The 22,910-nt window shown below is 43.6% G+C and overlaps 1 protein-coding gene across 2 annotated transcripts in view; it reads right to left on the reverse strand.

Moving 5' to 3' along the window:
• The window catches only part of RTN1 (reticulon 1), a 193,631-nt gene that overhangs the window by 22,883 nt on the left and 147,838 nt on the right, over positions 1-22,910 (reverse strand). For both annotated transcript variants that reach the window (XM_030213857.1, XM_030213858.1), the window contains one exon: positions 3,203-3,410. In XM_030213857.1, coding sequence (XP_030069717.1) covers positions 3,203-3,410 — 208 coding nt within the window. The remainder of the gene's footprint in view (positions 1-3,202; positions 3,411-22,910) is intronic.

Raw genomic sequence — 22,910 nt, forward strand, 5'->3', positions numbered from 1 at the left:
CCAAAATTGCGGTCTTATAGGTGATAAATAAATCTTTCTTTGAAAACTAAGACTCATCTACAGTGGGGGAAATAAGTATTTGATCCCTTGCTGATTTTGTAAGTTTGCCCACTGACAAAGACATGAGCAGCCCATAATTGAAGGGTAGGTTATTGGTAACAGTGAGAGATAGCACATCACAAATTAAATCCGGAAAATCACATTGTGGAAAGTATATGAATTTATTTGCATTCTGCAGAGGGAAATAAGTATTTGATCCCCCACCAACCAGTAAGAGATCTGGCCCCTACAGACCAGGTAGATGCTCCAAATCAACTCGTTACCTGCATGACAGACAGCTGTCGGCAATGGTCACTTGTATGAAAGACACCTGTCCACAGACTCAGTGAATCAGTCAGACTCTAACCTCTACAAAATGGCCAAGAGCAAGGAGCTGTCTAAGGATGTCAGGGACAAGATCATACACCTGCACAAGGCTGGAATGGGCTACAAAACCATCAGTAAGACGCTGGGCGAGAAGGAGACAACTGTTGGTGCCATAGTAAGAAAATGGAAGAAGTACAAAATGACTGTCAATCGACAAAGATCTGGGGCTCCACGCAAAATCTCACCTCGTGGGGTATCCTTGATCATGAGGAAGGTTAGAAATCAGCCTACAACTACAAGGGGGGAACTTGTCAATGATCTCAAGGCAGCTGGGACCACTGTCACCACGAAAACCATTGGTAACACATTACGACATAACGGATTGCAATCCTGCAGTGCCCGCAAGGTCCCCCTGCTCCGGAAGGCACATGTGACGGCCCGTCTGAAGTTTGCCAGTGAACACCTGGATGATGCCGAGAGTGATTGGGAGAAGGTGCTGTGGTCAGATGAGACAAAAATTGAGCTCTTTGGCATGAACTCAACTCGCCGTGTTTGGAGGAAGAGAAATGCTGCCTATGACCCAAAGAACACCGTCCCCACTGTCAAGCATGGAGGTGGAAATGTTATGTTTTGGGGGTGTTTCTCTGCTAAGGGCACAGGACTACTTCACCGCATCAATGGGAGAATGGATGGGGCCATGTACCGTACAATTCTGAGTGACAACCTCCTTCCCTCCGCCAGGGCCTTAAAAATGGGTCGTGGCTGGGTCTTCCAGCACGACAATGACCCAAAACATACAGCCAAGGCAACAAAGGAGTGGCTCAGGAAGAAGCACATTAGGGTCATGGAGTGGCCTAGCCAGTCACCAGACCTTAATCCCATTGAAAACTTATGGAGGGAGCTGAAGCTGCGAGTTGCCAAGCGACAGCCCAGAACTCTTAATGATTTAGAGATGATCTGCAAAGAGGAGTGGACCAAAATTCCTCCTGACATGTGTGCAAACCTCATCATCAACTACAGAAGACGTCTGACCGCTGTGCTTGCCAACAAGGGTTTTGCCACCAAGTATTAGGTCTTGTTTGCCAGAGGGATCAAATACTTATTTCCCTCTGCAGAATGCAAATAAATTCATATACTTTCCACAATGTGATTTTCCGGATTTAATTTGTGATGTGCTATCTCTCACTGTTACCAATAACCTACCCTTCAATTATGGGCTGCTCATGTCTTTGTCAGTGGGCAAACTTACAAAATCAGCAAGGGATCAAATACTTATTTCCCCCACTGTATAACCCTACTTGTTTTCCACTTCCATTGATGTTTCTGTAGTAGTTTTCATTCCTCCACCTTGGTGGTATTCTTCTTGATTAATTCTATAAGAAGCCACCTACCTCTAGGTGGCAAGAAGGCATTTAATGGCAGTTTCCTTGTCATTTGCATGTATAAGTAGCCACTTGGGGGGGCTCTATAAATGGCAACCTTTACAAAATGCTAGCTTTGGGTGCGTACTTGTACCTGCTGAAACCTGGTGTAAATGCTGGCGTGCAACTGACAGTTGGGCGTATAAATGACCCTATTATATAACATCACACCTAATTTCTAGAAACATCCTTGACCCGCCCATGTCCCTCTTCATGACCACACCCCCTTTTGAGTTCCATGCTATAAAATTTAGGAGTGCATTTTATAGATCAGGGCAGAGCCATACGTAAACCCATATGACTGCCAATTAACATTAATTATTGATTGTTAACAGCTCATTAACCAATTAGTTTACATGCAGAATCTGGGATCTGTGCCCAAATTTGTGTGCCCAACTTTGGGTGACCTATATAGAATCCGGGGGTTAATGCATGTAAATGATCTCTTATAGAATACCAACTAGTGGAAATGCACATGGAATAATTTGATGGCATGTACTTTACTAGTATGTGTGTGCATGAACGAAGTTTGGTAAGGGCATAGGTAGGGCTCAGAGGTATGCACTTAAACCCCCTAATTCTATAAAAGTCGCCATAAACTGTGTGTGCAAATTTAGGCATTATTTAATTGAATAACAAGTCGATTAGTGCCAATAACTGGCTTTTTAACAAGCAATTATTGGCACTAATTAGATTTAATTGGAACTTACGTGTCTAAATTTAGGCACAGGATATGCAACTAAATTTTACGTGTGTGTTTAAAAAAAGGGGGCGCAGAAATGGGAAAGTCATGGGTGGATCGGGGGCATTCTTAGTATTTACACGCATTGTTACACAATAATGGGGATACATTTGCACCACATTTCAGTTGGAGCAAATGGCCGCACCTAAAGTTGGCATGAGGCCCAGGCATAAGCGCTATTCTATAAACGGCGCCTAACTTTAAGCATGTCTTATGGAATAGTGCTTTTTTTTGTGCCATGTATAGAATTCACTCCAAATTGTAGAATACCTTACATTATGCACTATTTAGCACACAACAGACATTTACACTAGCTGTAGGACTGGTGTAAGTGATCACATCTTAAGTTTAAGCTTGTACTAGTACTCTATAAAGAAAAGTTGATAACTACTCTTCTATATAAAATAAGCCTGAAATAGGCATCATAACAGAGATCTTAGTGAAAAGCTGCTCCTTCCTCAATTACTCACATGTAGAGCTTCAGATTTCTCCTATCCTGACTTTGCCGTTATATGAAGAGCACTCAAAGCCTCCTATTTTGTTTTGCCTGTCTGTCTTGACTACACTGTGAGCTCCAAGGAGTAGGGGACTGCCTCTTATGTGTTTCTGTAAAGTGCTGAGCAAACTCGCTAGTGCTTTAAAAATGATGATGATAATAATAATAACCACTTACTTAAAGGGATGCCCTTCATCTGTTTTCTGCACAGCCTGTAAAACTGACTTGTAGATTCTGAAACTGATGGTGGCAGAGAGAGCAGCAAGAGCAAGGTAGGCAATGACACTGACGACGCTGAACTGCGTCAATGAGAAGAGAAGCAAGAGGACACTTCCAAAAACAATCCCCGACTGCTTTATGTCACGCCAGTACAACAGGTCAACAGCTGTGGGCAGAGAAAAGAGAAACAACTTAATACAGTTGAAGCTCCAGACAAAAGGAATATCTATATAGAGAAATACATGCATAGGAGTAGATATTTGGCTTGAGTTAACCAGGTGGGACTAGTTCCTACCTAGTTAACTCATATGGACCAAGTCCTGCCCAGAATTCAGAAGTATGTAACCAGCAAAAAGGCTGTCCTATCTTTATCTGGGCACTGGTCTCAATATTGCCAATATTTGGCAAAGTTCCAACAGCTCTCCAATCAATAAATATTCAGCGCCAGTATCCAGGGATAGCCCAACGCTGAATATTATTCGGGTATATAATGCACATAGCAGCCACTGTTTAAAAGTCACTAACCACTGAAGGCTGAAAATTGCTTGGATAAGTTATGTGCAGTAGTTAATCATAGCACTACATAGCCCCCCTGAGCTGGTCCAAATCTTGGGCCTCTTTTATCAAGCTGAGCTAGCGGCTCCTGGTGCCTTAAATGCTGACAAAGTCCATTTACTCTGAATGAGCTCCATCGGCACTGCCGTGTAGGAACTGCTAGAACAGCTTGATAAAAGAGGCCCCTATTTTGTTACAGCTTGAGAAAAAAATGCAGTGGGCCAAGTATCTCCAGACCCAGGAATTCTGAAGCAGAGTCCATTCATTGAATTCTTCTTTTCAGTCACTGCAAACAAGATGGCTGAGAATAAACTTCTTTTGGATGTTTCAAAGACAGAGCTGATGATGATAGTAAGACATGAGACTAATGTTCGATATGAGCCTGTACAATTTTTAGGAGCATCTTTGTCTATAAAAGATTAGCTAGTGAGTTTGGGAGTAATGTTAGAGTCACATTTAACTATGGAAACACTGGTGTTCGGAGTGATACAGACTTCATTTTATCAGCTTCGGCTGCTAAGTAAATTAACAACTATGCTTCCTTTGGTGGATTTTCAAATTGTGGTGCAGAGCTTGGTCTTGTCAAAGTAGAATTATTGCAACGCCTTGTATGCTGGCCTGCCACAAGCCTGATGTAAAGCCTTACAAATTACACAGAATGTGGCAGTAATGTTAATTGTGGGGATAGGTCGCTTTGATCATACTACCTCAATATTAAAATCCTTACTTTGGCACCTTGTATATTACAGAATTTGTTTTAAATTGTTGGTTCTTATTTTTAAGGTTCTGACTGGATTAGCACCTTAGCTTTTCTCTTTTAAAAATGCTTGAAATAATTGTGTAATTCATAGAATTCTAGTTTTTCTGAAAAGGTTTATGAATTCTAATCTATTTGCTTAATCAGATTAGTCTTTATATCAGTATAGTTGTCCATATTGTCAGACAGTATGGGGGAGATTCTATATATGGTGCCTTAAAAATTGGTGCTAAGCATATTCTATAACCGGGCACCGATTATAGAATACGCTTAGTAGATATTTCAGTGCCTATCTATGCGAATCCATTTAAACCAATGCAAACATGGTGTAAATCTCAGCGGTGCATAGATTTAGGCACACTGGGCCATATTCTATAACTAGGCACCTAAATTTTGGAACGCCCATGAAACTCCAATTTCCCCACCCATAAACACATCATTACAGAATACACTTGGTGAGTTGTGTGCCTAAATTCTAATCAGTGCCAATTAGTGCTCATTATTGCTTGTTAAGTGCTGTTATCAGCACTCATTAGCTTGTTAAACTTGTTCAATTGTACGCATAGCTACAGAATCTGCACTGAAATTGGCGCAGATCTCTAGGTGCATTATATAGAATCCAGGGGTATATGTATATATGAGTTTATTTCTTAATTGCTGTAAGCTACATAGAGCTGAATAATTGGAATTTGGATTATGTGGGATATAAGAATCAAAATAAATAAATAAATATACGACACAAGTTCTTGAAATTTACCATCTGTTGCGGGCATCAGTGGCAGCCCTACCATTAGGCCAACTGAGGTGGGGGCCTCAGGCGGTTTTCTCCATGGGGCAGTATCTCCCCCCTTCCCTCCTTGTTATGATTCTGTTAGCATTCTGCTAGTCAGACAGGGGAATGCATAGAACCACTCCTGATTGGTCCATCAGGGGCTGAGCTGATGTCAGTCTGATCTACTTAAGCTCACCTTTCCCTACAACCCCTGCTTTGGCATTATTTCAATTCTGCTGAAGCCTTACCTTTGCTCTGTCTGAGCTATTAGCTCTGTGCTTGCGTGGAGTTATTAGTCCTTTCCTTGCTTGCAGTTTCTGTTGCTCTGTCTCTGTCTGCCGGCTGCTGCCTGCGTGTGTCTAATTACCTCTCTCACTGCACCTGGGTTTCTCTGTTTGGTGTGGTGCTGTGTGGTGAGTGCCTACCTTGTTCTGTTCCAGTTTGTTTGTTTTGCTTCCCCTTCCTTCGGAGTTCCCTTTGTGCCGTGTTTGTTTTCTGCTTGGCAGGTCCTGCCCTTGTAGCAGACTGGGACCCTTTTGTTTCTCTCTGTGGGGGGGGGGGGGGGGGGGGGGGGTTGTTTGCTCTTTCATTGTACTCCCGATTAACCCGTTGTCTGCAGTGTTTCCTGCCTGTGGTTGCTGTGTGTGTGCGGAGTGTGGTTTAACCCTTTGTCTGCAGAGCTTCTCTACTTGTGGCAGTTGTCTGTTTACTGCAGCAGGGGCGTAGCCAGAGAACAGGTTTTGGGTGGGCCTAGGCAAGAATTGGGTGGGCACCAAGTGTTCCCCCCCTCCAAAAAAAAAAATCTCAGCTGGTGGGAAAACGCTTCTTTCCACCTTGGCAGCAGGAATGCACTGAAAACTGAGCATGCGCAGGTGCCGGTGTCATGGAGAGTAGTGTTTTTGTTACCATCAGGGAGAAATCTTCAGCTGGCGGAGCTTGGGATTCCCACCAGTTACCACTAAACATGTGCTACTGTTGGGTGGGCCTGAGTCATAAATGGGTGGGCCCTGGCCCACCCAAGCCCACCTGTAGCTACGCCACTGTACTGCAGTCTTCCCTTTGTGACTGTTTCAGTCCTTTCTTTGCTTTACTACCTCCTGTATTACAGAGCACTGTCCCTTTCTGTGCTGTGTGTATGTGTTAGGCTCCACACTCCATTTTGTGGACTTTTCCCTTCCCTGTCTGCTGAAGGTCTCTGCCTACAGTATCTTATATTACAGTCCCTCACCTTCTTAGTGTGCTTCCCTTTCTCCTTGATTACCAGCACCGAGGGTGTTGCTGGTGTTCCAGTCCCCATGGGGGACCCCTTGTTTAGTCTCCTTCTCCCCTCCCTAAGTGTGAGTCGGTTCCAGTTAGGCTGTGAGGCCCGCATGCTTGAATTCTGAGTGAATCGGTTCCCAATAGGCCGTTAGGCCCACCTGAATGCCCTATATTCCCTTTTCTGGAGATGCAAGTTGGTTGCTGCTTGTGTGTACATAGCTTGGTAGCTGGGGTAGCATGTAGTGCCTGCTCGGCCCACCCTCGGCCTTGGCCTAACCCCTATACTAGGCCTCGGCCGGGGCCCAAGGGCTCACAACCAGACTAACACTCCTCAACCCTCTTTCCCTGCATTTACCTTCTTTTTTTTTTTTTCCAAAAGGCGGCAGTGGCATTGTTTCCTCAGAGGTGGGACACAGTAGAGCTAAGAGGCCAGTGCCAGCGGCACGTCAGCTTATAGGAATTGCTGCCGCTGCCACCTTTTGGAAAAGAAAAAAAAAAGGTAAACGTGGGGAAGAGGGTTGAGGAGGGAAGGGGGGAGATGCCAGACTGTGGCCAGGTGGGTGGGGATGACATTTCATCCCTGCCTCAGGCAGCAGATTGCCTTTGGCCGCCCCCTGGTGTGCATTAAGATATGATGGGACAAAATTGCTTTCTCTGGCTGTGGACTGAATTCTATAAATGGTGCCTAAAAAATCAGTGCCACAAAAAAATTAGTGCTTAGTGCTAGTCTATAAATGGGAATTGAACCCAGTTCCCGAGGATCAAGGTCCCCTGCACCAACCACTAGGCTGCTCCGCCTGAGGCAGGTGCTTGCTGTGCTGAAACAAAGAACTGTGTCGAGTCTCTTGAGCTTAGATGTCAAGAGTTTTTTTTTTTGTTTGCATGCAAGTAAACAAGCACCCGTATGTTAGAAATCAACAGGTCTACCCCCATTTTTTTTTTGGGGGGGGGGGGGGGCAAGTTGTCTCTAAATGGTGCTTAAAATTAGGCATCATTCCTAGAATAGCATTTAGTGCCAGGAACCACAACTACACTTAGGCGCGGCCATTTACACCAATGAGACCTTGGTGTCCATCTCCTTGCCTAAATTAGGCACAAACCCCTTAATTGTATAGCAACGCATGTAAATTAAAGGAGCGCCTTTGATCCACCCATGACTCTCCCATAACCAAGTCCCCTTTTTGGACCCATGCATAAAAGTTACACACGGATCCAGCTGCATAAATTTACATGAGTAAATTTTAATTAATGCCAATTAGCACCGATAATTGATTGTTACTGCTAATGTGCAACTCATAGCATCATATATAGAATTTGGGGCTATGTGGTTACAAAGGAGGCTGCTTTCTCTATTACAGACCCTCTTTTATGGGATAGCAGAGAAATTGTGTGTGATTACAGAACTGTTGATAAGACAAGAAGTGGAGCCAATCAGTCAAATATGGGAACCAGATGATTCTTTAATTGCCAGTATCAAAAATAATCGAAGAACCCGACACAGATTTGTCTTATGGCAAAAAGCAATCTAACCCCCAAAAAGCACTTATCTTAAAAGAGCTGGGTGAGATGATAAATGCAGGAACTGAGCCCAACCACTGCTTCTCAACTGGTAAACACTGCCCTCGGGCCACCTGCAAGTAAGATAGGCTAGAATGCTAGTTTGACAGAAAGCTCCTGGAGTACAGAGGTTCTGGTGAATTAAGGTTTTCTCTTCTGAGCCACACATAACGATATGCTCCAATTCAATTTGATTTTTAACCACGTGTGTCCCTAACTCTTTCTGTATGCATTTTTTATAGTAGTGCCTGGTGTGAAGCGCAAAAACACACCACAAAGCACTTTCCTTGGGTCTATCTACATATCTTTTTACATCTATGATTTTTATATCACAATTTGTTTAAATTATAATTTTTATTTAGCTGTATATTATTGTTTTAAGTTAAACCATTTTTTAGTTCATTTAGTTTAGTACATATCATTTATTATTTATTTATCTTTACAGTATTGTATGCCCCTGATAACATGGCTGTGTTGGGCATGATTTTAACTTTGTCTAGCAATAAATAACTATAATCTTTCACCAGGCCTGCTCTTACAGTTGTTTTCTTAGTACCAGAAATAACCACGTTCTGAGTGACACTCAACAGTCACAATTTTATTTCATAAAACAGAGGAGTTGAGCTGTTTAAATAGTGCTGCTAAATATAAATATTAGTACCAGCAATAGCAGAGAATGCTGGCACTTATATATTTCAAATTAGGATGAATATTGCTACTAAATATGTAAAGGGGTTACTTATTAGTAAAAGTCAGGCTTTTATCATAGTGACTAACCGCGATAGTGACTAACCTGCAGTAGCTCAGTACCACAGGTTAGTCACTTCCACAGAATATGAATAACGCAGCTTGTGATCAACCTCACAAGCTGTGCTATTCATAATTCCTGGGAGCATTGGACGCTAAGCCATGGCCTGATGCTCCAGGGCACTTCTTAAAGGGGTTGGTGCTAATTCAGTAGCTATCTGTGCTCAACTTAATGATTGGCTAGAAAAGAGAAACTGGCTAGATCCATTTCAATCTGAATTCAGACCCAGTTATGGAACAGAAACGGTCCTCGTATCCCTACTAGATGATCTTCACATAAACCAAGACAAGGGATTTGCCTTGATGTTAGTACTGCTAGACTTCTCAGCAGCTTTTGACACTGTGGATCATGATATCAAACTAGCACGTCTTACAGAAACACGTATCGATGGAACAGTACTTGCCTGGTTCAGATCCTATCTATCAGACAGGCAACAATCCATAATGTTTGGCAGCAACTCATCACCACCATGGACACTGACCTGCGGGGTACCACAAGGATCAATACTCTCACCTATTCTGTTCAAAATCTACCTCAAGCCACTAGCTGAGCTGATTCGGTCAATGGACACTCAATTCTACATCTATGTGGATGATGTGCAGCTACTCATACCCACTGAACCTGACTTACCTACAGCCTTCAATAAACTGATTACTTATCTAACATCAATTCAAGAATGGGCTAAACACAACAAACTTTCCCTGAACCCAAGTAGAGGAGTGTGGTAGCCATGTTAGTCCACTCTTAAGGTTATCAATAGAAATCAAACAAAATAAAACATGGAAAAGAAAATAAGATGATACCTTTTTTATTGGACATAACTTAATACATTTCTTGATTAGCTTTCGAAGGTTGCCCTTCTTCGTCAGATCGGAAATAAGCAAATGTGCTAGCTGACAGTGTATATGTGAAAACATTCAAGCATTACTATGACAGTCTGACAGGGTGGGAGGATGGGGGTGGGTAGGAGGTATGCTATTGATAAGCTGAACCCAAGTAAAACTGAGCTTCTCTGGGTCCCTAACACAAGTGGACACATACCTGACATCAAAATCCCTTTTGGGAACTACGAACTCCCCCTCAAATCACAAGTCAGGAACCCTGGAATACAGTTAGACTCAACACTTACTTTGATTCCCCAAATCCACGCAGCCTTCAAGAGCTGCTTCTATTTGTGACAGCTACGCTGCCTCTCTCCTTATAATCAATAAGGTAAATCTTATCCCAGTTGTGCATGCCATGGTAACATCAAGACTGGATTACTGCAATGCACTATACAATGGTCTGACTATGAAGGGCCTGCACCAGCTCCAGTTGATTCAGAATACAGCAGCAAGACTCATAGAAGGTTGCAAGCGACGTGACCACATCACACCATTTTTGCAAAAACTTAATTGGCTACCAGTACAATACAGGGTGAAATTTAAAACTCTATGTCTGATCTTCAAGGCCCTGAAAGGAAACGGCCCTGAGTACCTGAAAAATAGGATGATCCTCTACACACCATCAAGGACACTAAGGTCCTCCCAATGACATTCACTAACCACACCCTCTCCAAAAGACATTACACAATGTGATACCCGAAGCGAGCCTTCTCCAGAGTAGCCCCCACACTCTGGAATGCACTGCCTGAAAAGCTCCACTTAACACAAAAGACTATCTCTACTTCAGGAAGCAGGTGAAAGCTTGGCTCTTAAACCAGGCCTTTAATGGAAGAAGTGACTCGGGCTGCATATACTGCAGCAGGACATGTTTATCCACTCCTACCCTAGCTGAGATAATATTTAACCATCTCTCCGAACTCATGTGCAACTTTCTTTAAATCAGTCACCTTACTTTTTAACTCTTCCTACTGTCTTACCTATCTATATGTTACATCTTTGCTTGTCTTTGTATTGTTATTTGAATATTTTTACTCTTGTAGTTGTGTATTGCTTATGTTCGAGCTACTCTTACTGTACACCGCCGTGAGTGAATTCCTTCAAAAAGGCAGTAAATAAATCCTAATAAATAAAATAAATAAATATTCCCCCCCACTCCTCATTCTCCCTTATGGCCTGCAATGCACATCCCTCCCAAAGCCCCCTAATACAAGCTCCCCAATGGCTCCTATCCCAAAGACCTCCCCTTCAAAACAAGCCACCTCGATGCCAGTCTGTAGCGACCCCTCCTCAATCACGGTGAAATCATGAAGTATGCAATATGGGTGTGCACGGCCCAAACAAAAATCCGTTACTCAAAACTGTTTGCAATTTCTTGTGGGTTTTCCATGTTTTCTCACACATTTGTGTTCATTGCATGCACAAACATTTTTGCACATGGAAATCAATTGAACACACATTAATTCAGAGGTATATGTGATTGGAGGAAACTTTACATTTTTAGGCACTCATACAAACTGAATGTGCACATATAAATGAATGTCCCTAGCATATGCCAACTGAGGGGTCCTTTTACAAGGGTGCACTGAAAAATGGCTTGCGGTAGCATAGGCGTGGGTTTTGGGCATGCGCAGAATCATTTTTCAGCGCACCTGTAAAAAAGGCCCTTTTTTCCCCAAAATTGGGTCTCAGACCTTACCACCAGCCATAGACCTTGTGCTAAAGAATTTGAGCTGTAATGACCTACATGTGTCGGATGCCACTTGGCGCGCGTCCGCTACGTGCGCCAGAAAATAAAAAATATTTTTCAGACGTGTATCAGACGCGTGCCAAAAATGAAATTACTGCAACAGCCACGCGGTAGTCGGGCTCTAAGTCCATTTTGGTCCTGAATATTGTCCCGTTCATTTTTATACTTTCAATTCCAGAGAAAAAGATTCTTTAAATCCATTTTAAATTCACTACACTACACTTATTGCAAATGTTGTGTTGAGCTCCAGCAGAGACAGACAGCATTGCACCGCAGCACTCTAGACAAGGCTGCTGTTTCATGGCACTTGTCTTTCAGATTTTTCCAATTATTATTCTTCCAGGTTTATTCTTTGTTATATTAAGCTAATACTGGTATTTGTCTAAACTAAGATTTTATTTTCAGCAATACTAAAAAAAAACCAAATGAGGCCAATTGTGTGAGTTGCTCTAACAATTTTATTGTACTTGCTGTTATGCATTCATATTTGTGTTGCTCCAGTAGCTACATGGCAGACAAGTATATTTTATAGCTGAGAGCACCCTGCATGTGTGTGTCTTGCTATGCTGTGGCAGCTTTCCCTTGAGTTTCCAAATAAATCTATGCTTATTATATCACTACTTCTCACTCACTCTGGGTGTCAATATTCATTGTAGTGCAGTATTTTGTGTGAGAAGTGACAGATTGAGGCTTTTGTTGCTCCCTAGACACAGTGGGTGCTGCTGCAGTCCTCACATGTTGTGAGAATCAGTGGTAACATCTTCGTGGACTGGCTCTTGTGTCATAGCAGCTGCTATACAGTGAAAACCACAGAGGCAGCAGATAGCTTGATATCACCAAGAATCTTTCCAGCCCAGTGCAGACTGACAGTGCTGTGAAACTCTACACGTAACTATATTTTCTTTCCTAGCTCTCAAGAATGTATTTTTTTTACAATAGTGCTATAACAATCACAAATGAAATATAAATCCTTTCATGTTTTCCTCAATAACTAAGAACATTTTTCTTTAACTGCCCACAATCATGTTAAGATTATAAACTCAACTGTTCTATATTAATTCTTTTTTTTTTTTCTAATATGGCAGGTGATATTGTGCTACAGCCTGGATCCTCAACATCATTCTATTACCTTTTGAACTGTTCTACCTCCAGAATTTTGCAGCCCCAGGCACAGGCCCAGTAAGCCTATGTAGAAATCCAGGCCTGAACATGAGGCCCAGTCTTCAGCCCTGAGCGGGTATGGGAAAACACAGGAAATGTGGCGCATAAACAATATTCACTTGACCCACAGTGAATATTGTGTTACCATTCTCCAGTACCTCTCCCTTGTTCAGGTTAGGTACAGCATATTAATGTATTTGTAGGCTAAAAATGCAATACAACAATGATCCAGAAACGAGTCTGTTCACACTACAAACTCAGCAGGGAAGGAAATAAGGAAAAATGGGGGAAAAGACCTCAGAAAAGGTGACACACAGCAAGACTGCTGGAATAGTTCAAAAAAGAAACGTCACCATCACTTCTTTAATCATTGGTCTAAAAAACCCCGATCCTCCCTGTGCGTAGAATTTGTTTGTTTTTTTTAAAATTTGCTCAAAAGTGCTTCAACAACAAATTTGTAAGGTCTCAAAAAAAAAGAGAAAAAGAGAAAAACCACTTAGCTGGCTGCAGCATCTAGGACAGGCATGCACACCTAACGGACCCGTTTCACCGAGGGGCTTCTTCAGGGTCTAAGGACGCCACCTCCAGGCTGACAATCACTGCTCCAGTTGTAGCCTGGAGGTGGTGTCCTTAGCCCCTGAAGAAGCCCCTCATGTCATCTCTCCACTTCTAGACACATTGTGAAATACAAAACCTAAAATAAATCCTAACAACATAAATGTAACAAACATGTCATATGACAATAGCACATCATAAGATTCAAACAGCAAGAACCCTACCTTTGAATAGGCAGCACCACAACTGTTAAACTGGGTTCTAAAACACCAATACACCAACTACATGCAAAACAGAACAAGCAGAACTGCTAACAAGTTCTTCATAGAAACTATATACAGAAAACCACACTTCAGTCATATCCAAAACACAGACAGATCCTCATCAAATACAGAACAAGGAATTGCAAATTACAAATAGAAATATGAAGACAAAATTTGAACTGAGAACTCCAAGAAGTCAAACTCAGCACATATCGCAACACTGAAGAAATAAAAATAAATGCATGAATATAATACAAAGCCATTTGCAATGCACATTTCCCAAAGCTAACATATTCCAGTTAATAAATTCTAAATAAAACTTATGTTCTACCTTTGTTGCCTGGCCCATCATGCTGGTTCCAGTTTCTCTTTTCCTGCCTTCTGCTCTTTCTATCAGTTGTCCATTCGTCATTTCTCCCCTCTCCTCCTGTCTTGTTCCATTCCTCCGCTATACCTGTCTGACACACTGATCTTTCCCTTTTAGTTATTTCCTCCATTTTTTTCTGCCTCTGTCCACTCAAGCTTCACCCTCTTTCTTACATTCTAGTTCTCCATCTCCTGTTTCCTTTCACCTATCAACTTTCCATCTCCTTCTCTCACCCCAAAGCCCTTCCATTTCTGGTCTCCCCCTTTTGCCCAGCCTCCTATTCCATTCTATCTTTCATCTACTCTCCAATACCACATTTCTATCCTTTGTCCTCCTCCTACTCATCACCTTGATAACTACTACTACTACTTAACATTTCTAGAGCGCTACTAGGGTTACGCAGCGCTGTACAGTTTAACAAAAAGGAAGGTCCCTGCTCAAAGGAGCTCACAATCTAATGGGCAAAATGTCAAATTGGGGCAGTCTAGATAACCCCCATGGCCTCTCCCATATGGTTCCAACATTCCCAGAATTGCCTCTCCCCCGGCCTGCAGCCCTGTAGTCTGATATCCCTTCCACTCTACCATTGTCCCCACCCATGGTCCAACATCTCTCCCTCCCTCCCCTCCACTCCCCATGTCCAACATCTCTCCATCTCTTTCTTCCCTCCCTCCCTGGGTATAATATTTCTCTCCCTTGTGCCACTACGTCCAATGTCCCTCCATCTGTATTCCTTCCTTTACCCCTTCCCCTATGCCCCCAGATCCAACATGTTTCCATCTCCTTCCCCTCCACCACCACCAGGTCCTTCCATCTCTCTTCTTTCCACTCCTTCTTGGGTATAACATCTCTCCCTCTCTGTCCCTTCTTTATCACTCCCCCTGGGTCCAATATTTATCCATCTCTCTTCCTCCCCTTACCCTGCCCACCCCATGTGTCTAACACCTATTATCGTCCTCCTTCCCCTCTGCCCCTGGATTCAACATGTCTCCATCTCTTTTCCTTCCCTTCCTCCCTCCCTGCATTTAACATTTCTCCTTCTCTGTTTCCTCCTTCTCTACTACCCCTGGGTCCAAAATCATCTTTCCTTCCATTTTCCCCACCCCACTCGCCCATCATTTCTCACTCTGCTTCCCCTCCGTCCCTGAGTCTGGCATTACTCGTCTCTCTCAACTCCTTTCCTTCCCTCCCGCCCGTGGCCCAGTATTTCCTCATGTTTCCTTTCTTTTCTAGGAACAGACAAAGAGTGGGAAATAGACCTAGCAATCCAGAGATGGATGAGGAGACTTCAGATGTTTATTATCAGGAGGAGTCTTCTGATAATAAACGCAATACAAACATCTGAAGTCTCCTTGTCCATCTTTGGATCACTAGGTCTATTGCCCACTCCTTGTCTGATCCTGTTTGTGTTTCATGGGATCTCAGTGTTCCTCTGCCTAGGCAGATTTTCACAGACTTCCCTTCTTTTATAAGCATGAGTTCAACCCAAACATGGTCTCTCAAAGATATTAATCCCCCAAAGGAATACAAATAAGATATTCTTCTATTATTCAGTAATACAATTGTTTTCTTCTTCCACATAAGACAAGTTAAAAGCCTTCATGAAAGTATCTGGGGAGGGGCATGGGCCTAGGTTGTCTGAAACGACAATAAAAAATGGGGGTAGACCAGTTGAGTTTCAACACAAGGGTCCTTGCTTATTTACTTGCAATCAGAAAAACTGTTGACATCTAAGCACAATAGAGTTGACACAGTTCTGCGTTTCCGCACAGCATTCTGCCTCAGGAATCAAAGCAATTCAAGTGTGTTAACACAGGAAAAACAATGATTCCGAAATAAAGAAACAACTGTAGCACTGTCAGTGTGGAATGGTGATCAGCGCAAATCAGTTATCAAGGCACTGTCTTCAGGTTGCTGTTTTTTTGTGGCTACTGCTCTGAAGTAAGTCTAAATTCTTTTAGGGGAAGGGGAAAGGAATGGGACTTGATATACTGCTTTTCTGTGGTTTTCTGCAACTATATTCAAATCAGTTTACATAGTATATACAGGTACTTATTTGTACCTGGGGCAATGGAGGGTTAAATGACTTGCCCAGAGTTACAAGGAGCTGCAGTGGGAATCGAACCCAGTTCCCCAGGATCAAAGTCCTCTGCACTAATCACTAGGCTACTCCTCCTGAGGCAGGTGTTTGCTGTGCTGAAACACAGGACTGTGTTGAGTCTCTTGTGCTTAAATGTCAAGAGGTTTTTTGATTGCATGTAAATAAACAAGCACACTTGTGTCAGAACTCAACTGGCCTACCCCCATTTTTTTTTTTTGGGGGGGGGGAGGCTGCCTCTGTTTTTTGTTGTCTCTGTTGGTGTTTTTGGGCACTTCTTCTGGTTTTTGTTGATCCAAGTTGTCTGGTCATTTTATTTTTCTAATTGTGTCACAATCTCAGGTTTCTGCTTTCCTCTGACTTCTGTTACCACTCTTGCAGGTTCTCCTTGTCCATTTAGAATGTATCCTTTCTCCATGTCTACCATCCCTCTTCATTCTTATTCACCCTGTCCAGTATCTCCTGTGTGTCCTTGCCCTTATCCTCCCATGTTAAGCTGCTCCCCCCCATCTGCATCCCTATTCTTGCCCTGTCCAGCATTGCCCTTTGGTTTCTCTATCCCCCTCCCCCCCGCATGTGTCCAGCTTCAACCCTCTGTGTTCTTATCCCCCCCACATGTCCAGCTATTTCTCCTCTGTGCCCCTATTTCTCACCTCCACATGTCCAGCATTGCCTCTGTGTTCCTATTCCTCCCATGTGTCCAGAATCACCTGTGTCTTTATATCCCCTCCTCCCCATGTCGAGCTCCTCCTCTTCGTCCCATGTCCAGCTTCTCCCCTCACTCTTCCCTTCCTTCTGCATGCGCCCTCTGGAGGTCAGAATTTCTCCCATTCTCTTCCTTCCCTCCTGCCCTCCCCCCCCATGGCCAGCATCTCTCTATCATCCATGCTTCCAACCCCCTTCCCTGGGGGGTCCAGAACTGCTCTCTATCTGTTCTCTTCCTCCTGCTCCCTCCTTGGAAATCCAACTAGTGTTCCTCTTTCTTCCCTCTTTTCTGTTGACCTTGTACTGTGGATCCAGCTTTTCTCCCTGTTCCTCCTTCTCTTGCAGGACCTGGCATTCCCTTCTCCCCCCCCCCCCCCCAGGTGGGGTTCCTTAAAATTCCCTTTTTGGCCGGCAGTGGCAGCGCTGAAGACAGGCTGCCTCCAACCACCCAAGGCCTCCCCTCTGCTATGTCCCACCCCACCAGTAACAGTAATTTGTATTAGAGTAGGCGGGATTGGCAGAGGGAAGGCCCTCAGCTGGCTAGAAGCAGCTGATCTTTAGCACTGTAGCTACCAGCCACAAAGGAAAATTTGGAAGACCACTGGGGGGGGGGGGGAAGGGAAGGGAGGGAGAAAGAAAGAGAAAGAAAGAGAGATGCCAGACCATGGGAGGGGAGTTAAGGGAAAGGGGGAAGAGAGACAGCGAGATTCATGGGGGGAGCAGAAAGCCAAGGATAGCACTTCAGCACGTGAGTTGAAGAGCTGGGCCAAATGTGGGTGTCACACGCCCAATATGTGTAACCTGGCATGTCTGATTGTTCAGTTGTGTTTTGAATCAATTGAGCCTCTTTGCCACCAGACTTTGATAAGCCTTAATATAATGAGTTACAGTAGTTTAAACTACTGGAAGGTGTGATATAGGATCTAAATTGATGAATCATGCATGTGGAACAAATAGGTATGCACTGTACCACTTTGCCAGTCTGTTGCTCCATCTTTAGTTGACTGTCAAGAGTCACACCTAGACTACTTAATTATTTTGGAATCATTGACTGTTATTCCTGTTTTATCAACACACTTGAATCTGATATTTGCAAAACAGAACCTGCAAACACGGGAGGTTATTAACTGATGTTTAACTGGAGAGCCACAAATCAGCAAAGTTCTCATAATTTAAAACTAGCTTGTGGTGATGTAATCAGTCCTTAGTCACAGCAAGGCAATTGTTCAGGTTTTTAATAGATCCAGTTGGGTTTTTGGATGCATAGATCAGAGCAAGAAACTCAAATGAGCAGACTGGATGGCCAACTTGCTTTACCAGTCATCATTTACAATACTAAAAAATAAGAAAAGTTTATTTTCTTTAGTTAAATTATCCACCACTAAAGTAAATTATAATATTAAACAGTGAATAATAACTGTGAGCCTGATTCAATAAGGGTATTTCTGAAAAGCACAGAATGGGAAGAAGCTTCTGACAGGATCCATATTGTTTGCCCCAGTACACTTAACCTTCTTTAAATGAATTACTATGTGCTGAAAAAGTGAGCTCAGCATTATTTTATGCATGTTGCATTCTGAGGAGCTCATTTCAGCTGTTTTACTCTCTAAACTCTTCATTAAATATACACAAGCTCAGAAGCTCTGCTGTGCTGACCCATGAATACTTGATTTACAATATATTAAAAGAGCAGTGTTATTAGCGAAACATAAATACACTAATTGAAACCAGCTCTGCACTGGTACTACTTCATATTCCTTTGACAGAGACATGATTCAAAAGCAAATATGTACATTTTTCAAACAGGAACAAAAGAGACAAATTACAGTCAGCCGCACTCGCATGCTAAAGCTATGATTCTTGTAATCGTGACAGTATTTTATGGTATAGCAAATTGTAAAAATGATATTACTTAACAGAAACCTAGAATGAGGTCTAGATTTGTATTGCAAGTGGACCCTCAGGTAACCCACTTAGGATCCTAAGGAGCAAGGAAAAGACTATGGGGCTCATTTTCGAAAGAGAAGGACGCCCATCTTTCGTAAATCGGAAGATGGGCATCCTTCTCACAGGGTCGTCCAAATCGGTAATCGAAAGCCGATTTTGGACGTCACCAACTGCTTTCCGGCCAGGAATGGCCAAAGTTCAAGGGGGCGTATCGGAGGCGGAACTTGAGCATGCCTAACACTTGGATGTCCTCGACCCATAATCGAAAGAAACAAGGATGTCCCTGACGAACACTTGGGCGACTTTACCTGGTCATGTTTTTCTTACGACCACGGCACAAAAAGGTGGCCAAAATGACCAGATGACCACCAGTGGTCACTAGCCCCTCCCACCCTAAAAAGCGATCTTTAAAAATATGTCGTGCGAGCCTCTATGCCAACCTCAGATGTCATACTCAGGTCCATAACAGCGTATGCAGGTCCCAGGAGCAGTTTTAATGGGTACTGCAGTGCAATTTAGACAGGTGGACCCAGGCCCATACCCTCCCCCCCCAACCTGTTACATTTGTGGAGGAAACAGCAAGCTCTCTCAAAACCCACCACATACCCACTGTACCCACAACTAGGTGCCCCCTTCACCCGTAAGGGCTATTGTAGTGGTGTACAGTTGGGGGTAGTGGGTTTTGGGGGGGGGGTTGGGGGGCTCAGCACACAAGGTAAGGGAGCTATGTACCTGGGAGCAATTTATGAAGTCCACTGCAGTTCCCCCTAGGGTGCCCGGTTGGTGTCCTGGCATGTCAGGGGGACCAGTGCACTACAAATGCTGGCTCATCCCATGACCAAATGGCTTGCATTTGGTCGTTTCTGAGATGGACGTCCTTAGTTTCAATTATTGCCGAAAATCAGAAACGACCAAGTCTAGGGACGACCAAATTTAAGGATTTCAACGTCCTTGACCGTATTATCGAAATGAAAGATAGACGTCCAACTTGTTTTGAAAATACAGGTTTCCCCGCCTCTGGATCGGGACGTTTTGTGAGGACATCCAAATCGAAACGAGGATGTCCCTTTTGAAAATGCCCCTCCACGTCTCCCTGGCCCTAGCTGTACATGCTGAAAGACTGTTGAATTCAGTTACACTTCCAAGCACTGATGCCAACACCCCGGCCACGTGTGCTCAGTTCTCACACATTGCTATTCACCATCTTTTTGATCACGATAATTTCCATGCACTTCTTTTCTCTTTATTTCCCAGCTTGACTACTGTAATATCATTTACTCAGGCATACCTTGTTCTGCTCTTAAGAAGCTTCAAATTTTACAGAACATGGCCATCAGACTGCTATGCCATGCCCACCGCTTTCATCACACATCCCCCTTATTAAAACAGCATCACTGGCTACCCGTGGAATATAGGATCACTTACATTGTCACCCTTCTGACGTTTAAGGCTCTCAGGTTAGGCATACCTGACCATCTCTCCTGTTTTACTATCCTGCAAGGGTCCTCTGTTCCTTAAACGACCACTGCCTCCTTCTATGAAGTCCTAAATTTGCCCTGTTAGAAACGACCAGACACCATGCTTCCTTCTTCCTTTGTCCCCACATCTGGAACTCTCTGCCCCTTTCCTTGCATAGTGATCTGTCTCTTAAAAGCTTTAAGGTAAACCTGAAAGCTTGGCTTTTCAGAGAAGCCTTTGAGGATTAGGGTTGCCCAGGGTCTGCAGTCAATCAGTCAGGTCGAGTCACTTCTGCCTTTGATTATGTATTTTAATGCTTTCTTCTGTGTGTGTGTCTGTACCTATATCTCCTTTTTCGGTGTGCTTGTTTTTCTGTCCTAATGTTTTTTGTAGCTCCTTTCTTTTTCTATATGTTTTTAGTTTTGTACACTGCTCTGCTCTGCCCTGCCTGGGCAGCTATGGCGGTTATGCAAATTCAATAAACTATAATTGGGAGTTACGCATCATACTGTATAATGCTGTGCGCAGAACTCCTATATCAGGTAATTTCAAGGGTGCATGAACAGGGGTGTTTCAGGGGGCATTCCAGGGGCATTCCCAGAAATTATGCGCATTGTTATAGAATAGACTTGAGCGGTGTGATAGATGTTATTAACTGTTTTATGGATAAGTTTGTGCCTTGCTCACATAGAGAAAGTGTTTGCAATACAATGCCTTGGCTGTGATGATTTTTGAGCTTTGTGATTGGTTGACAGCCATTTTAGCATTTTGATTGATAAAACCCCTTTTTCAGTGTTCTTATGATGTTTTTAAGCTATTTTAAGCATTTTTAGAGGTCTGTGCCTTTTTAACACATAAAAACATTTGTAATACAATAGGGCCAATATTCAGACTGTGGGAGTTAGCTGGCCTGCCTCCTCTGGTCGGTGCTGAGCTCAGATACTCAACGCTGGGCCATTTCCAGTGACCAGTATTGAATATCTGGTTTACTTTTGGCCAGTTTAAACTTAGCTGGCCAAGTCGATATTCAGCGCTGGCCGGTTAAGTTGAAACCGGCCAAAGATAGACCTGCTATTTCAGCAGCCCAATTTGACCACCAAACATAGCCGGCGATTTTTTTCATTCTCAACGCGTTAAGTAACCACTTTATAAAGTGGATGGAATTCATTTTCATTTCACAAGGGAGAATTCTGGTTGTTGCACACAGTCTCCATTTCCTATTAGATCACATATGACCCCTGACACAGGCGCTGTGCGCCGAAACATGCCCCGTGTTGGGTCCACATTGGGAAGTCGATTTTTTATAATAAAAGGAACTGTGTCCCATTTCTGAAGGCTCCTGGTGCTTTTTGTTGTATCTTGGACTCTATTCTGTACTTTGAACCCCCTCTGTTTTGTTGTATTAGAAAATTTATATACAGAAAGACACAATAAAGTGGCAGGACTCATCCTTTGGAAATTTTGTAAAGTAGAGGAGTAGTGGTTAGCAGTGCCATAGCGAGGGCGGCTGACACCTGGGGCGGCTTGCCGCAGCACACCCCCCATTGGCGCATGCACGCACCCCCCCGGAGCGTGCACCCTCCCCCCCCGAGCGCATTCTTACCAAAGGGGACGGGCGGGAGGGCCGCTCCGCTCCAAGTGCACGTTGCTGGGAGCTGCGTCAGCTCCGCTGGTTCCCTGCTCTCTCTGCCCCGGAACAAGTAGTAACCTGTTCTGGGTCAGAGAGAGCAGTGAACCAGCGGAGCCCACACACCCCCAGCGGCGTGCACCCGGGGCGGACCGCCCCACCTTCCTACGCCACTGGTGGTTAGAGCACTGGGTTTGATATCCAGGGGTGCCTAGTTCAAATCCCACTGCTGCTCCTTGTGGTCTTGGGCAAGTCACTTAGGGGCCCCTTTTACTAAGGTGCGCTAAATAATGGCCTGTGGTAGTGTAGATGAATGTTTTGGGCGTGCGCAGAATAATTTTTCAGCGCACCTGTAAAAAATGTCTTTTTAAAATTTTTGCCAAAAATGGACGTGCGGCAAAATGAAAATTGCTGCGCATCCATTTTGGGTCTGAGACCTTACCGCCAGCCATTGACCTAGCAGTAAGGTCTCATGCGGAAACCGGGCGGTAATGGTCTACGTGCGCAAAATGCTGATTACCGCCTGCACGTCAGAATATAAAAATATTTTCCGGCGCACATAGCAGATGCGCATCAAAAATGAAATTACCGCAAGGGCCACGTGGTAGCCAGGTGGTAACTCAAAACTGATGCTCGGGCATGAGTAGGCGCCTACGCGGCTTAGTAAAAGGGCCCCTTAACCCTCCAATGACTCAAGTACAAAATTAGATTGTGAGCTTTCCAGGGACAGAGAAATACAAGTGAACCTGAATGTAGTTCACTTAGAGCTACAACTGAAAAAGGTGTGAGTAAATTTTAAGTAACATTGCTGTACTGGAAAAAAGACGGGGATCACAACCCTAAATGAAATGTGGAAAATGAAGAGGTTATTATGATCATCTGGGACACAGTACTAAAGGAGAAAAACACTGTTGTGGTTTTCTCTTTATACACAATTTAATGTGCTCTAATTATATAAATACGGTTGTATTAATTTATTTTGCACAAACACAATACCACCCTTGATGCAGGCTTCCACTGAACCATGGTTACATAAGGTTTCTCCTTTAATAAAGTGATTTTAGACCATACTGCCTGTGTTCCACTTTATGGACCCTGTCTACAGAGGTGCACTAGCATTTTATCGCGTGCTAACCATGTAGATG

This window comes from Microcaecilia unicolor, chromosome 9, assembly GCF_901765095.1.
Source record: "Microcaecilia unicolor chromosome 9, aMicUni1.1, whole genome shotgun sequence".
NCBI classification, from domain to species: Eukaryota; Metazoa; Chordata; class Amphibia; order Gymnophiona; family Siphonopidae; genus Microcaecilia; species Microcaecilia unicolor.